Source organism: Varroa jacobsoni, unplaced genomic scaffold (genome assembly GCF_002532875.2).
Source record: "Varroa jacobsoni isolate VJ856 unplaced genomic scaffold, vjacob_1.0 scaffold_807, whole genome shotgun sequence".
In the NCBI taxonomy this organism is placed as follows: domain Eukaryota; kingdom Metazoa; phylum Arthropoda; class Arachnida; order Mesostigmata; family Varroidae; genus Varroa; species Varroa jacobsoni.
The window spans coordinates 69,095-85,456 of NW_019213709.1; the positions used below are offsets into that span (position 1 = coordinate 69,095).

The following is a 16,362-nucleotide window of genomic DNA, read 5'->3' on the forward strand; positions in this document are numbered from 1 at the left end:
CTCGACGACAGCGTTACTCACTAGCTGTTCTCAACTGATTATTTTTATATGTCACTAAACTCGGGCTCGTGAGGCTTAACCCGCTACTGTTTTGCTACCGAGTTAACTAACGTGTTTCGCTGATACCTGACGTAAGCTATAGTATCATACATAGACAATTATTTCGCCACGTAGCTTATTATGGCAGTTTAAATCTACTACTATTATTCACATCCGAGTATTTGCCATGATAGTGTTAGTCTTAAGTCAGTATTTTCCAGTTGCACTACCCACTAAATTTGTGCTTGGTTCCGGGTCGTTACTTTTCTTATTTAACTGTTTTTAATTCTAACAGACACAATCGTCCTTCTCGATTCATCAAAGCGTCCTACCGGAAAATTTGGCTCAACTAAATCCACACTTCCGTTTAACACACACACACATACATTTATATCTATGTAAAGTACCGTTAATTCTTGGATACATTAAGCCAACTTTCAATTAAACCCGAACACGGGCCAATTCTGAGACTGATATCACCAAAGGACGATATACAATAGAACTTCCGGTCTGCAATTCCAGAAACATCCATTGAATCTGACCGTGCGCGATTCACATCGTCGGGAAGTGCTTCGCCTCTCCCGACCAGATCGTGGCGTTTGTTGCTGCTTTCCGTGTTGTCTTCAGGTGATTAACAAATAGGTTTTCTTCAAACAACAAGTATAATATAAACTATGATCTTCCTGTATTTTATAAGGTATACAATGTGTTAGGCAATTTCAACAAGTATATATAATATTTAACTTCAATTATTCATTAAAGCAGCAAAGAAATTACATGAGTAAAAATTATGATATTTTATAAAATTCTTTTTGTAAAACAGTTAAAGCTTTGGAAAGTAACCATTTGAAAAAAAATATGGGTGATTAGTTAAGCTAAATATATAAAAATCAACTAGATTTTTCATTCAATTTCAGGTGGTAAACGTAATTTCTCCTCTTTGGGGAGAGCTGGGTTCTGTCCACCACGAATGGTCTCTCAGCAATCCGCACTTAGCAATTAAGAATTCAGAAGGTGAGTGTTACCTATTTCTCTATCCATGGTTTATTATTTTGCAAATGTATTCAGTCTATAAACTTGGAACCCATAACTTAATTTCCTAACAACATGGAGGAGCAAGGCCAGGTTCAATCTGAGTGAATCTATGAATTTCCTACTTTCTGTAATAGACTAATCGCTATCACCTTTAATCTAAAAACACATTAAAATATTAGTGTTCACAAAGACGCCTTTCGCCGCATCCTCACGAGATACAACGTTTTAGTCTTCTCGGTTCGCCGTTCTCAATTTAGATCCCTATATCGTAACTTTGTTGAGGAATATTATGCTATGACAATTTTAATCAAAGCTAGGGACGATGGCCTAATCCGCCTGTTATTTTTTACCCTGATAACATCGCTATTAGCCGTATACAACATATAACTCTGTCGAAAAGCAGCATTGCGACAATGAAAAAAACAAACTTGAAAATAAAAAAAAAACGAACATTTCTTCAAGGTGCCGCATTTTGAGGTGAAATTTCCGGATCGCTGCACCTGCGTCACGATCTATTATGCGCTGCGTTTTTCGTCTCTAAATCGAACAGAGATATAAACCTCTGTCTTGAGGTAACTGCTTCGTAATATCCAAAAGCTGTTGATGATTAATTACTTTTTTTGCTTCTCAAATCCCTAAAAAAACTCCTGAAAAACATGAGCATGATCAAGAGCTAAGTGACTGTGGTATCCCGTCTTTTCTAAATAAAACACGTTTCTAAATAACACATGAAACGCCTATTCTAAGTGGAATGGACGCATTTCGTTCGTAAATATACACCTTCGAATAGCGCTTCGATCGTGCAAGCCGCACGAATAACAGAACCTGATGTACGTCATACCCTATTAAATTACATTGAAAGCGTACTTTTGAGTAAGCTTTAATGTCATTAGGGTAATAAAATCGCAAACAATTGACATCAATCAAATTATAACAGATATTAAGGTATGCTTGAGTTTCTTGCTCAGGCAAAATAACACACGCTGCGACAATCCTTTATTAGATGTGCTATCTGTGATCCATGAGCAGAAACTAGCCGCAAGGTAACCTGTGCACCACTTTCGTGTCGTAATTTTCAGGTAAAACGCAATTTCGTATTGTAGGGCCAGTTTGTACATGTAGCAAGTGCCAAAAAGAAGATTTTATTATCTTTCCGGTACGTGCACGAACATATAACTTATCAAAATTCCACGAACTCGCACTGTTAATCACTAGATAGGTTTAGTTAATACGCGATGCTTTCTTTACTCGGTGGCTGGAAAGGTGAAAAAGAAAAAACAGGAAAGGTTCGCTTTTGCATTAAGTACAGAAAATGACACTTATACTACACGATGTGAGTGATTCAAGCAAAGTACTATTATATTTCTTATATGACTAACACACGGTCTGAACCGGACTTATATTTTGTTATTCAATAGGTATCATCCTAGTGGTAAAGGATCCTCACCTGCTTTGAATGGCGTATATTCGATATATGTATATAACATATACTTCGAATATGACTTCCTTTAGAAGACGTCGTAAACATTTTATTAGAATTCGATAGTTTCGCCGAAGTTTCAGCGGTCAATGTCCACGTTTTAAAAAAACGAATATACTCAGACGAGTTGACGGCTTTTAATTGTGAACCGTGAAGGTCCGCTTGTCGCATGCATCACAGAGAAGTTGTGCCGAAACCAAAAGGTTTTGCTGTCGCCTTATCGTGCGTCCTTGAAAAACGCAGGCATCTGAAGCATAATATTACCATAAAAAATGAACGTGTATCTCGCACCTCATTGATGTGTGACAACTAGGCTTTAGTTTAACATGGAACTGTTTTTTCGTACGTCACGTTTGTGGTACTGTGCACCTGTTAAACACTAAGATTCAACTGTGTACCTTATATTGATAAAGTCTTCTTTGTCTAACAATAATTTTATTTTTCCACGGCGCCTTCATAGGTAACCTCTGAAGAAACCGGGCAACAGGTAGGCCGAATTAGCTGTCCATTTCCTCGTCGCCTGACGCCTGACGCTGATCAGGGCAGTCAACAGCAATCCTACTCCCATGATCTGGTGGAAGATCCGGCCGGAACGAAGAATGCACACCAGCAAACTAAAATAAAGGAAATGGAACCGGCATCGGCTGCTTTCGAGGAAGGTTACAGCGTATCCTTCAGTAAGGAACTGCCTGTGTCCATGAAAGCGGTTCTTCTCGCTGCAGTATTTCTAATAGTAGGTATCCAGGAAACAGATCCACTAAAGCTTAGCTTCTCATTAACCTGCTCATTCTTCACGATATCTATCGGTGAAAATCTAAGTTACTGCGTTTAAATTATTTTGAATATGCTGAATAGCAAGTTGTCATATAATTTTAAAATATTTACTTCTTTTTACCTTCCAGGACTTCTTATACAACGATCTAAAGGCGACCAAAGTGAAGAACAAGTAGAAAAGGTTAAATGGCCATAAGTCACCGTTGGGACTTCATTACATTTAGTCACCTCCCTTTCTTTGTTTGGTAATTCTAAACAAACACCGTAGAAACTGTCCTGTATATATCTCGCAAAGCGATGTCTAGTGCTCTCTGCCAGAACGAGAAAAATGTAAAATACAAGTTCGTACAACTTTTGAATAAGTATGCAATTTTTCTTTCTTTTCCTAATGCTTAAATGTGGGCTTTATCTAGAAATAAAACACAACGAAACGTTCAGTAGCTTCAATTTCACTTTACTTATTATTCTTATGGTACCTCGTATACATCTCAAAGTCCGATGTACAGCTGTATTACGCGTCCTGTATACACAAGGTGTAATATCCCAAAAGATCTTGACTCCCCTTGATGAATGCGCACTGTCATAGAGTTTACGAAACTAACGTCCTTCTCCATGAAGCATATTTAGACATCCATTTATTCTATGGCTAAATTTCAATACCCCGTCCTACTCGAATGATAATATGATAAAAGTATCAATTGAGCACAAGTACTTAGCAAACCTCTACTGTTTTCATGGAACGTAACACGTGGATTCGAAGTTACCTTAAAGCATTGCTTCAATTTTTTTTTTCTTATAACTTTCATGACAAAAGCATAACATCAACTAACTGCCAGGTCAATACTATGTCCTCAGGATTAGCACCAACAATCGCCATGTTGCTGTGATACTCTCAGCCTATTTTGCAGTGAACTAAGGGGCAGCTGTCTACGGCAGGCCTGGGTGCATCGAAACAAGGTAATTGTAGTATTTTTTCGACAAGCTTGCGCCCGATTCTATGCTTACACGCATTACGTACGTTTCCCCCCTCGTTTATCATTTTATCGTTTGCCTCAAGTTCCGACCCCGATTAGCAGCGACTCTCCTATTCACAATGCATAGTAATCAGAACCCATCGAAGCGCTCTACCCGAAAAGCCCAATTATATTCTCGCTAGCCCCAATGGGTATTCGATATATAAATATATTTGTAGATAATATACGTAACCAATACCGTGCGTCTGATGGCTATATGTCTAAGTGTGTGTACGTGTCTGTGTGTTACAACGTGCTTCTACGTAACGTCCCCTCGAGAAACTGGCCCAATCGCGTTTCCACATAGTCTTAAAGGGCTCCGACCATCGAAACGTCACCAGTTGACGTTTACCTTGAAGAGCTGCGTGATGTGGTGGTGCTTCGACGGCGTGGATGTGGACTGCGCGATCGGCGCCGCGGAGATCTTCGTGGAGAGCGACGAGGGCTTATCATACGGCCGCCACCTCGGCCTCCGCGACGTATCGGTGAACGCAGAGGACTGCGACGCCTAACATACAAAATGGAATAAGAAAAAGCAAATGTCCACTTTCTGCTCGAACTTTGAATTTTGTACTTATTACATATGTTGTATAGGTATGAATTTTATAGCGGAAGAGAAATGCATTTTTAGCGACAATATTTTCGGAAACATACCTGCAAACCGACTTACCTCCGTGCATTTTTCCAAATTATTGTTCTATAGAGGCCTACTGCTATTTCTGACAGTTATTTTTGGATGAATGACGCCCGCGTTGTAATAAACAGCGGAAAATGTAAACTCTTCGAAAGAGTCTTATTTGTCATTAGTGTACTGTTTGTTATATCTTTCACTACCCTATTATTTGTGCACAGAGCCTCAACAGTTAATAGTGGCTCTATGTAGTTGCGTAACGGCTCAGCCTTATAGCACTGAAAACATGAATTCACCTTGCTCACGGCACATCGATCCTCATGATGATAAACAAGAGTTACCACGGGTCGCTTACCTGTCCCGATTACGATTACGATCATTCCTAAATCCTCCCCCTCCACGAAATCCTCGATCTCGGTTATTCCGGCCTCCAAGGCCACCGCCGCCGCCAAGCACATCCTTTCGGTCTCGTTCCGCTTTTGTAGGACCCAATGGGAGGACTGCTGCGACTGTAATCTCCTGACCGTCAATCTGGCCACCGTCCATATACTTTACGGCTTTTTCGGCCTGCTCGTGGGTCTCGAACTCCACATGACAGGAACCTCGCGAAACGTGGGGGTGATGACGCTCCATAGGCATGTCTAGCGATTTGATTGTACCTTTGATAATTAATCACGAAATTAACATCCATCAGAAGTTAATTAACGAGTTAACGAGTAAAAAACGCAGATAGCATCACGCGGTTTCCTTGAGCATTTAAACAACTTTAAAATTGACAAAGCTCTATTAATACGTCATGTTATTATTCCCTAACAAAAGAAAAATGAAGCATCTACTGGAGTAATCAGATGACATCATGTCAATTGACGATAAAGCTGCTACATCGGAGCAGAGTCTAGACTATAGTCAACATAAATGTAAATGATACTAATTTCGCAAGCCAATTTTACCCGTATCCAAACGAAAAGCTTAATCGTTTACATCAAAGCCAAATAGATGATAAGGATGATATTTTAGCACAATCAACTTCAAGTCACTTTTTTGAGAACGGAGTCGGGTCTACAAGAGGCATATTACTACATAGAGCTCGAATTAGACGGTGGCATAATTAACACATTTGCAATATTGCATGAGATTATAGTACAATAAAAATTAAGCAAGGTTGTGGAGTTTACTTACCAAAGTAAGCGAATATCTCTTGAATATGCTCTTTGGTGACATTACGGGTTAGCCTGCCAATGTGAATTTTTAGGGAACGAAGCGGGCTTAACGAACGGCTTCGAGAACGGCGTTTCGGTGAACGTGATCGTCGTCTAGGGGAGCGTTCCTTGCGGGGGCTCCTTTAATATGAGAAAACCGACAACAAATCATTTAGTAGTCAAAGTTATTACAAATGCGTTTACTTGCAACTCATGAGATCACGCCCTATCATGATGTCAATCACTGAAAATATGTTATTTTGGAGTAGTTACTGCGACCTGACAAACATAAAAGCTAGATGTGGTACTTTGATCGGCTGGGTGATCTTCGACGGGGTGGCGGTCTTTTCACTCCTCTTGAACGGCCGCCGCCCTTCGACGAGGCCGAAGAAGACGAACTAGAGGACGACGAACGAGACCCGTCTGAAGATGACGAAGAACTGGATGAAGAGCCACTGCGGCTTCGTGCCGATGAACCCGAACCCGATGACGAAGAGGTCGTTGACGAACTGAAGCACAAACCGATCACAACAGAAATATCGGCTAAAATAGTCGAATTTTACTTGATCGAGAAAACGAAGACAGAGAAATTGAATTGACAAGAAGGTCACTTTTCCTTTGACATGCGCTCAGCGCTATAGCAATAGCCCTTTGAAGACCATGTGAAGTGTACTATAAGTGTACATGTAAAATTTCTATGCCTAGCTTGCTCTTAAGCATTGCTTCAAACGCCTGAGCTTTAACTCGAATCTAGATTGCCTCACATAGCCCGAGCTTTAATAAGCAGACACCCTATTACTGCACTGTCAATGGCCTTATCGTATTATACTAGGTGATGAGCACGTTTTACGATTCGCATCGCTCCACTAATTTTCGTCTAATAACGAACGGTCACTGTGGGGCCCGCTGCTATTTTTATAGTTAAGCCTTAAGTATTTATTATAGACCTTCGCTAGTTCTCATAATTTGATACTAACGATTACCTAAGGCACAAGTTTGCCTTAAAAAGACAGTATATAGTCCAGTGTTTGTCATTTATACTTTTACCATTCAAGGTAACCCATATTTTCGAAAAAAGCTGTTAGCAGATAACCGCATTACATATAGGCCAATGATTAGGTAGAACTGAAAGCACTAAATATACCATAATTTGAAGGTTTTTTTTTACATTTTTAGCGACCTTTTTGGGTCGATTTCAACTAAAAGATGCCTTGCCTCTTAAAAACTTGTTCTAAGCTAGCGTTCTGATTAGAACTGCTCAATGAAACGGGTGTTACAGTTAGTTATTGCGATTATGAAGACAACAGAAATCAACCTTTTACTGGATATTTCGTTGCATTTTAACACTTTTTGCCAAAAAATTAATTTTGCTTGAACCTTGACTAATCGGCAAAAGCACTAAATTGGGCAAATTTATATTAATTAATATTTTATAGTTGTCGCGTCCTACACTGAAAGAGAGATAATTGTTCCAGAATTTCTAAGTAGCCCTGAAATATGTTAAAGTGCGTACGTCAAGCGATGTATGCAAAATTATGACCATGACATACGCATACTATTGGGCGGAAAATCTGCCTTCTCCTTCCATTGATAACGAGCTCGTGCAATGGTGCCGGATAACGAAAAATGCCTGGTAACTTTTTTACAACTATATTACCTATTAAATACTATTTACAATAAGCTTTTATTGTAGGTATGTGTTTTGCCTGCGTCCTGTGCAACATTCCACATAACTAGCGAAATCCACATTCGTTGGCAGTGAACAATTTTGAAGCGCCATTTTACTAAAATTAAAATAACAATACGTTAGCATTTTCTAACAGATGACAATATGAAACACTACTGTCTCTGTATACAATTTACCTTCGTTTTTTTGTCCGATCTCGGCCTTTCCGGTCGTCTTCCTTAGAATCCGCTGAGCCGGCGCGTGTTTTTTTATCGACAGTCATTTCTCGCGAAGTAACCTTTATGCGCCACTTTTAGTAGGAATATAGTTGACACACTGCAAAGAACACCAACTAAAAAACGTTCTCGGCGCGACGCCGGAAAGCGCTACTGCAAGTTTGTTTACAAGGCTAACCGCCGAATACATGGCGGAGCGATACGCCGTGGCGGGAGATTTGAAAATAGACTGAGAGTCTGTGGAACGATTCTTTGGGACAGGAGCAAATGAAAAAAAAATGCTCACACTAGCTCAGTGTGTTGGATCAAGCAAATACGTCGGACGTTCTCGATCGGCAGAAACTACATTTATTTACAATGGGCAAGCGCAGAAGTAAACTTTCACGTTCAGATCGAGTTAGTTTACCGTTTGTTAGAGAAAGTAGGTTTACAGCTTAAACTAGAGGTCGAACTCAAATTAGATGAAGCTTGTTTATTATCCTACAAGATGGCGTCACAACACTTATCATTCAGGATCTTATGAAAGTGATAAACGATCTAGAGTAATAGAAATATTAATTTGTTGGCATGATTGGCTCATGTGTTCGTTTAATTAGACACAGTTTACATATTAATGTGTGACAGTTGCGGTTGAGATTTTTGGCCATTATAGTAAATAAAAAACAGCACGCATATCCAAGTTAAGGTGTTAGCACAAAACGTATGATTTGTCAAAACGCATTATGTACTATACACTTGATCAAAGGAATATCATTATACTACGGAAGTTACATAGCTCGATTAAAAAAATATATTCTGTTTTCAAAGGTGAGTAAATTTTCATAATCAGTTGACTCTTCACTGACAAACATAGAATCGTAACGAACAGCTATGAGCAGTGGTAGTTACTCGACTCCTGTATCAACAATGAACACTGCACCAATTAGGCTTTTACGGTTGTTTCGACGACTATAAAATTCTCATTTTGACGCCAATGTTGCAGAATAATTAAATTCACTTTGGTAATACCTATCCGCATACATATTTTTCATACAAGAAACTGTTTGTACGAAACTAAATAATACACTTACTTTTCTACTTGTTCGTCAACTTTGAACCAACTTTTTTTTCAGCCTGAGTTCAATGTAGACGTACCTACCATTTCTTGAAATCGTTGGCTTACTTTTGCATCTAAAACAGCTTAGTTCGTTTGACTTAGAATTGATTACATTAGAGTGATGACGTTTGGCGCTGACATGAAGAGCTGGAATCCGATAGCTTAGTAGGGCAAGGTAAGTTGAAAGCTTATGTTATCTACATTTAACCTGAATTTGACTACTGAAATCTGGTTCAAGACATCTTATGTACTCCACGGGAGCCATGGTAGTTAGTCCTATTTTAGACATTAGCATAACCTTTGCGGTGCAGGCCAACGCCCCTTCGAATATCACTAAAACTCCGTAGACTTCATATCCTCCCCCTCTCCATTCTATAATGCTACTATAGGTTTTATTGCAAGAAAATAGTGCTCAGGCTTGTAGTAGCTGACAGTAACAAATTGATTAGATCAGACGGAGTCCGATGGTTCCTCATAACTTAAACATGCTTTACAATGCCCAGTAAGCATGAGATGTCATCCCATGTGGAACCCATAAGGTCAAAGAAAACATCCCCATGATTAAAAATTGAATTGAATGAGCGGAACGTGAACTGCGGCTAATATCATCTTCAAACATCAAAAGCATGTCGAAGCAAGGAATATATTCTGGCATCTTTGTACGAGAACTTGTATCTTATATTCGTCGAAAAGAACAAAGTAGTATTTACTGAGCAAACATTAGGAACTGATTGAAAACCGATAACGACTGATGCAGATATATCTGGTCTTTTCTATAGCGATATTGCAGCCTTTTTGGTACAGGAGCTGCGGGATCATAAGAGAATACTCATTGTTTAAAGAACGAGCAGGGCATGGAGATAAACAGCTATCCTTTTGAGACTTGCTAGGTAGTTTAACCGATCTTCTGATCCCCCACAACTTCTTGCATTTGGGACCTTAGGGCCATATTACGGACTACAGTAATCGTGAGGTGCCTGTGAATGGCCTTACATCCAGGTAAGTTTAATACGTGTTTCGCCGATATTGTTGGCATGTTGGTAGTTTTTTTTTTCTCTAGAAGACTCGCCAGATTAAAACGAATGATCACACTGCAAGTTTGAGCTTGACCGAGGTGAAGAGCAAATAAATTGGTTGCAATGACAGCTACAAGGCGATTGTCATCATTTTGTAATTGTAAAAGTATACTCAACACAAAGTCACCACCGACATTGATTATTGGTGGCACTGATATCCTAACGCACTTACTTATAAGGTATGGCGGCAACCCTGATAGGATGAATGATAAACACAATATAGCACTATACAGACTCAGTTCGGTAGCGGCTAGCGAGATGCTAGACAAAAATAAAAACTCCTAGTACAAAGTGCCTCTGTGCGTGGATTTAAACTTAGACCATCACGTACCTTTAAGTTGGGTAGCTAAACCCACTACCCATTGCCGTATCACGACGGGATCAAGCATTATTGAACTATGGACAGAGCATACCTAGAACCAGCTATTTGACTAGAGTCTGTCAACGTAAATTTCTAACTGTTTTAAAGTTTACAGTTCGATACATACGATTAAAAACCGTACGAGCTCTCCGAAGTCATTACAATTAGCTATTATAGGAATAATCACTTTTTCTAAAGATTTCGTTCCCAAAGCAAAAATCTCAGAATTATTTTTATCTATACAGACTATAGGAATACGAGCTTGGATAGTTGGTCACATTGTTAGTTTACTCTTTATGAATACTGCGTTCTACAAAAAATTCTAAGATGATGCCTGTGCGTATTAGCATTACGTTAGTGTTTCCAATTTATTGCACAGTTAGATGGCAACGCTCTAAGATATCGATATATAATTCGTCATGGAGAGCCAACCTGGCATTGCGTCTAAATGTTTAGGCTCCTCAAATATGATTTATATAACTTCAGAAAATATAATGACACTGAAAAATACTGTTATTACCTAATGCCGTAGGCCAGTGTTCGCACGGATCTAGATGTCAGCACGGCTTGGCCAGTGGCATTGTGTTCGCAGCAGGTGTTTCACGGCCGCACCGAGGCTACGAAAGGGGGTAATAAATACGGTACGTACTATCTGTAATGTGCATCTAGACAGCACAAGTTAACAATAACGTGAAAGCAATGAATCAAATATTGTTCCCAATTTGATGAAAAAATGAGTTATCTTATTTTTAAAGTTGGTACATTATAGCATCATGATTATGCGTGACCTCTAGCAAAAAAAGTTCCCTACATTGAGCTGAAAGAAGCTTTTTGCTCAGCCTATGGTATCGGCGGTACATCTATCGCGACCGTTTACTATATGTCCGCCTCGCGAATTTCTTAGAGAAATTTTCTGTCTAACCGACAGTCTCCGTTTCCATTCCAAGCAGGCACCAGCCACATTCATGGAGAATGGAACATGACGGCGCCGGAGTAGCAGATGGCCGGAGAGTTGAGTGCTACTGATCGAGGTACCTAGTAGTGCTTGTTAATACCATCGAAAGCGCAAAGATTTTGAAAAATCATTTCATACTGTGTCAATGCCCTTAGCATAAGTGGGAAAAGTGGCTATAGTCGATCGTGCCGTGTGTCTGTGACTTAAGCGAGCTGTGCTGTGCAAGGAAAAAAATATGTGTACATTAATCGCTCTTCACTGATTACGGAGAACGGCCTGCCGCTATCTTCTGGGTCTTTCAGTGTGGCAGCTTTCGCGCGCAGGCGGTTAAAAGATTTGTGTTAACACCTAAACATGTTTCTCTAGTCTTTCACTATTGCGAACACCGATGTTGTCGTTGGCAACTACGACAGGTTGTCAAAGATGTCAACGTTAAATTCTATCTGCGAACAACTGACGTTTGAGTGCCTCTTGAAGTGAGTTATCAACTCGGACGCTGCTTGTCACACTGGCATCACCCTTTGCACTACAATTATTACTACGACGAGAAATAATATCAAGAGGTGAGAGAGGACTCGTCAGTATTGATGGGCTATTTGACGCTCGCGGCAATAGCTTAACGAAGGCGGCAGTAAATCCTTGAATCTTGTGAACTACGCTATTCTGATATTAATATTAATTTTGATATTAACAACAACAATACAGAGAGAAATATAACAATAAAAGTCTTAAAATGCAGTGCGGTTTAGCTTTGTTTCCTGGCAGCGATTGAAAAGATTAATTCGGCAAGTCTTGCTATTATGGCTGTTGCTCCGTTTACTGTGCGCAATGGCATTTACCAGCGACCGACCAATATATTATATATGGGAAAGTTCATTTGCCAGAGTTCGAAGGCCGCCAGATTCATTCCGACCTTGGCGGTAGGACAATGACAAACCGATGTTTGCCTTGATCGTCAAAAAAGTAATCACTCCACCGCCAGACGTGAAGTATGGCAAATATAGTAGCATTAGCTTCTAGGTGTATTATGCAGCGAAGAAAAAAATTTCAGTTTAGCACACGTAAAAAAGTTAAAGCATCATGGAAAAAATTGCTTGATTCTATGAAAACACCATACGCAAAATGTCTATTCCGAGTTTATATGTAAGGTCCATTGAGCTTTTAAAAAAATTAATACAGCTTACTATCGAAAGAAACTAACCAGCCTCGTGGTTGACTCGTTTCTCATAGATTCGATCTGACGTTTGTTTTGCAGAGTACTCTTTCAGTCGTCACCACAGATGTTTTCTATATTATAATGTCTATCATCTGGCGGAAATGTCTATGCAGTGGCGATTCAGTATACTATAACCAGCTGAGGTGGACAGAACAAATTCTGCCCGTGCTCTTATACTGTTGACGTAACGTTTTTTCTAGAAGGATTTATTTGAATCGCACGTTCTGGTTGTTTTAAGGTCTCATGTAAATTAATGGCTGTGGGAATTTCTTGCGGTTTGCAGCCTCGGAGTTCGCGTCTGAAGAGAGAGTATTTATTCGGCAACATTTGCACAGATCTAGAAATTAATCTTTGGTACGGTATGATTGGTACGGGCAAACTTGAGCAAAAATGAGTGTACATTAGTCTGAATTGATAAAAAAGACGAGACTTAAGAGGAAAACGTTTCTACAACGGGGGGGCTAATTCTTGCTGACCGTTTATATGTTGCCATTGTGCTATAGCGGTGCTACTCAAAAGAAAAACCCAAGTAGATTCAAATAATATTCAATAATACATATGAAATTTAAATAAAGTACATATGAAAGTAAAGAAAGTAAATAAAGTAAAGGTCGAGATACAGGTTTAGATGAAGATACAAGAGATTACAGAGTTAAAATAGGTGTATATATTGGGGTAGCTGTATGTGTCGTACTTAGCGTGACGCATTGCTTTTCAGCAGTTGATGCATCCGACAATGTCTTCTTTGCGAAAACACATTCTGTACAATGAGTGTATATCCTAACAAACAATCTCGAAGGTATTTGACTCTGTCCACAATTGTAAGATAAAAACTATTTTATTTTATATTGTTTGTGCGATACAACGCGCTTCAAAGCAGTGACCCCTGATTCTTTCATCTGGAACCTTAGTCATTTAAAGCTGCGCGCTGGTGGTAGTTTCACAGAAGATATATGATGTCGGTTAATTTAACTATTAGAATAAAGTGTTTGAAGACTATAGAATATGTATATATAGAATAAGTATTCGAAAATACTGGTCTGTATTTTGAACAGGAACACGTGGACTATTAAATATAATGTTCATGTACTTGTAGTTAATAGCGGTTAGCTGTTAACTGACCCCAGAACGGCTGAACTATGCTGCAGTGCACCTAACTTATAGACATTGAGCTCTATCCCCGTGATGTGAAGTGTTTATGCATTCAATTTATGAACAGGTGAAATGGCCTAATTTCGAAACCGGATGCCGCTTTTCACGGTGAAGAGGGCCAGCCGTCCAAAGCAGTCCTCAGGGGTACTGGGGTAGTAATATACTAAAGTAGTACCGGACGTGAAAACTTGAAATATTAGAATAGATACTGTGCTCTACCATTATTAAATATTCTTCTGGGATTCAATAGAGTTTACCGTACCAAAATATATAATATATAATGTAATAGTTTCGCTAAATAGCTTTTCTCACGACCGAAAATCTCAGATCGTCCAGATATGTTCAGAGCCATTCGATCGTTGCTTAAATACTTGCGAAACGCAAGTATTAAAAACTGTCCATATTTTATGATCGAGGCGGTGACGTAGCGTAGTTTAGATAGCTTAGGCTAAGTTTATTGACTATTCTAATTGTCGTGGAACAGTGCAGCTACAATCGCTTCATAATGTCAAAAATAGTCATTCTATTTATTTAACAGCTATCTTTTTTGACTTATTTCTTTGACAAGTAATCTTGGATCCTGATAACAGTGGTATTACATTACCCAGCGTTGCTTAATAATCAAACGGACTTTTGCCTTGTATCGATTGATGCTTTGCATATTTGTACGTGATTTTTTCGGTTTTGCCTTCGTTTTTCTAGAATCATATTGTCACAAAGATAATGGAAGAATTACAACTAAAAAGCTATTAATCAGATTTTAATAAAAAATGCTGCTCTAGTCTGGGTTGTCTGTAAGGATGAAACGATTTAACAACAGTCCGATTTGGCCCTAGACGACGTTATAACGCAGATATTGAAATTCATTGGACTGAGGGCAAGACTTAACAAAGGCTCTATCTTTTTGAAAATTAGGAAATCAGGGATGCTGTTTAAGGGCACATTTGAATGGCGCAAACGACGTTTGGAGAATCCATTCGTCTGGCTTATTCGAACCCAGTAAAACGTCGCTGCCATGTTTCAGAAGAACGATGACGTATTCCTGTATGACGTATGACACACATATGGTGTGTTAACAACATTTCACTGAAAATTAACTGTCCGTCAATATAAAGTTTGTTATTCAAAAAAAAAGTTCGTTGAACCACCTACTCCGTTTTACTCTTTGATGTTAGGCTGTTTAGTACCTAAATATTACTCGAAGAGTTAACCTAAGAGAGAGAGTAGCGGTACTTATTTTGTAACTATCAGTTACCATCAAGGCTGTATCCAGCCCTGCGCAATTCTAGCGTGTATACAATAAATAAATATAAGACAGACCGCATCGGTAGTGCATCGAATACTATTTATTTATTTATTTACTTACTGAAGTGCGTCTGCACAAAAGATTTCAAGGATACATATATAATGATATGGATTAAAGGATCAAGCGGAGCATCTAGAATCAAGTCTTGCATGCCGACACGTAGGAGACGCATAATCTGGTTTTTATAATTAGCTTCTGACCGGGTCACCCGTCCAAGGCGCGGCGGTTAGTTCATTATTTTTAGTTTAACAAGCGTACGAATAAATTATATCTAATATTCATGTTTTAATGCACAATGACATAACTGCATGTGAAGAACAATTGGCCTAAGTTTTCTAACCACCGATAATGAAACTTCTCAGTAACCTGTTGACCTTTACACTCTTTTACTCTAGGCGCTTTTTGCATCCGTTCGCCCACCTGCTTATCACCTCTACAGGAATTAAATGTACAGGATAAAATTTTCTTTGATTGCTATCTAATTCAGTGCTGTAATTGCGTTTGCTCGTCGTATATCCACAACTTACGGTGTGATCCAGATGTCCTCCGGAGTAAGTCGTCGATAGTGGCTAGTGACGTTTGACCAGTTATATATCGCTCCAGTCATAACCGTGGCGGATTAAGAAACCGTGCAACGTCATTAGCTGTTTACTATGTTGAAACATCTTTCGTATGAAAGGACTGCTACTCGTTAAATACGCATTTCGTAGCCAAGCGTAACCTTGATTTAAAGAAGAATGCACGGAAGTTGATAGCTAAGTTGATCGTATGAACACCGACTGTAATTGCCATAGAAACATATGCCCCTTTCCTTTAAGCTGATTACAGAAATTTTTTAGCTGTGATGGTGCCAGAAACGTGACATTGAGCTGTGGTAACATTTCTCCCTCCAGAAGCTAGGTTTTTCATTATTATTATAGAGAAGTTTCATGGGAACCGAATAAAGACATTAAATAATATTACACCTCTTGGAGCATAAAATATAAGCATATCTGTTGAAAATAGATTAAAATGTTTAGTAAGAAGCTTCCCCTTTTCGAAGCGATAAACGTTTTAGTTTGAGTTTTATTTCTTAGATAAACATATATACTTATATATAAAATAAGGGTAACTTATTACCTTCGCAT

General features: G+C 39.0%; 3 protein-coding genes and 1 long non-coding RNA gene across 17 annotated transcripts in view; 2 read left to right on the forward strand and 2 right to left on the reverse strand.

Moving 5' to 3' along the window:
* LOC111263975 (uncharacterized) overlaps positions 1-5,129 on the forward strand; it is a 36,295-nt gene extending 31,166 nt beyond the window's left edge. For 3 of the 5 annotated variants that reach the window (XM_086969885.1, XM_022839524.2, XM_086969886.1), the window contains exons 5-10: positions 562-666; positions 957-1,053; positions 2,154-2,230; positions 3,015-3,287; positions 3,457-3,509; positions 4,184-4,285. In XM_086969885.1, coding sequence (XP_086826011.1) covers positions 562-666; positions 957-1,053; positions 2,154-2,230; positions 3,015-3,287; positions 3,457-3,504 — 600 coding nt within the window. In that variant the 3' untranslated portion in view covers positions 3,505-3,509; positions 4,184-4,285. Of the gene's footprint in view, positions 1-561; positions 667-956; positions 1,054-2,153; positions 2,231-3,014; positions 3,288-3,456; positions 3,574-4,183; positions 4,286-4,620 lie in introns of those variants that run through there. The other 2 variants (XR_015312512.1, XR_015312511.1) reach the window with 2 other exon arrangements.
* LOC111263976 (uncharacterized) lies at positions 3,762-8,240 on the reverse strand. Its single transcript, XM_022839525.2, has 5 exons — positions 8,035-8,240; positions 6,480-6,680; positions 6,152-6,312; positions 5,328-5,631; positions 3,762-4,849 (listed from the first exon to the last, which is right to left on the reverse strand). The coding sequence occupies exons 1-5, from the start codon at positions 8,118-8,120 to the stop codon at positions 4,690-4,692; spliced, it is 912 nt and encodes a 303-aa protein (XP_022695260.1). The 5' UTR covers positions 8,121-8,240; the 3' UTR covers positions 3,762-4,689.
* Positions 8,241-11,225: 2,985 nt separating this feature from the next.
* The window catches only part of Mvl (solute carrier family member malvolio), a 24,971-nt gene continuing 19,834 nt past the window's right edge, over positions 11,226-16,362 (forward strand). For 3 of the 10 annotated variants that reach the window (XM_022839520.2, XM_086969884.1, XM_022839522.2), the window contains exon 1: positions 11,490-12,124. The gene's annotated coding sequence lies outside the window, so the exon portion shown is untranslated. Of the gene's footprint in view, positions 11,248-11,487; positions 12,125-16,362 lie in introns of those variants that run through there. The other 7 variants (XM_022839516.2, XM_022839518.2, XM_022839511.2 and 4 more) reach the window with 6 other exon arrangements.
* Positions 14,429-16,181, reverse strand: LOC111263978 (uncharacterized). The gene is made up of 2 exons (XR_002682579.1): positions 15,763-16,181; positions 14,429-15,015 (listed from the first exon to the last, which is right to left on the reverse strand). It is a non-coding gene; the product is annotated as an uncharacterized LOC111263978 (long non-coding RNA).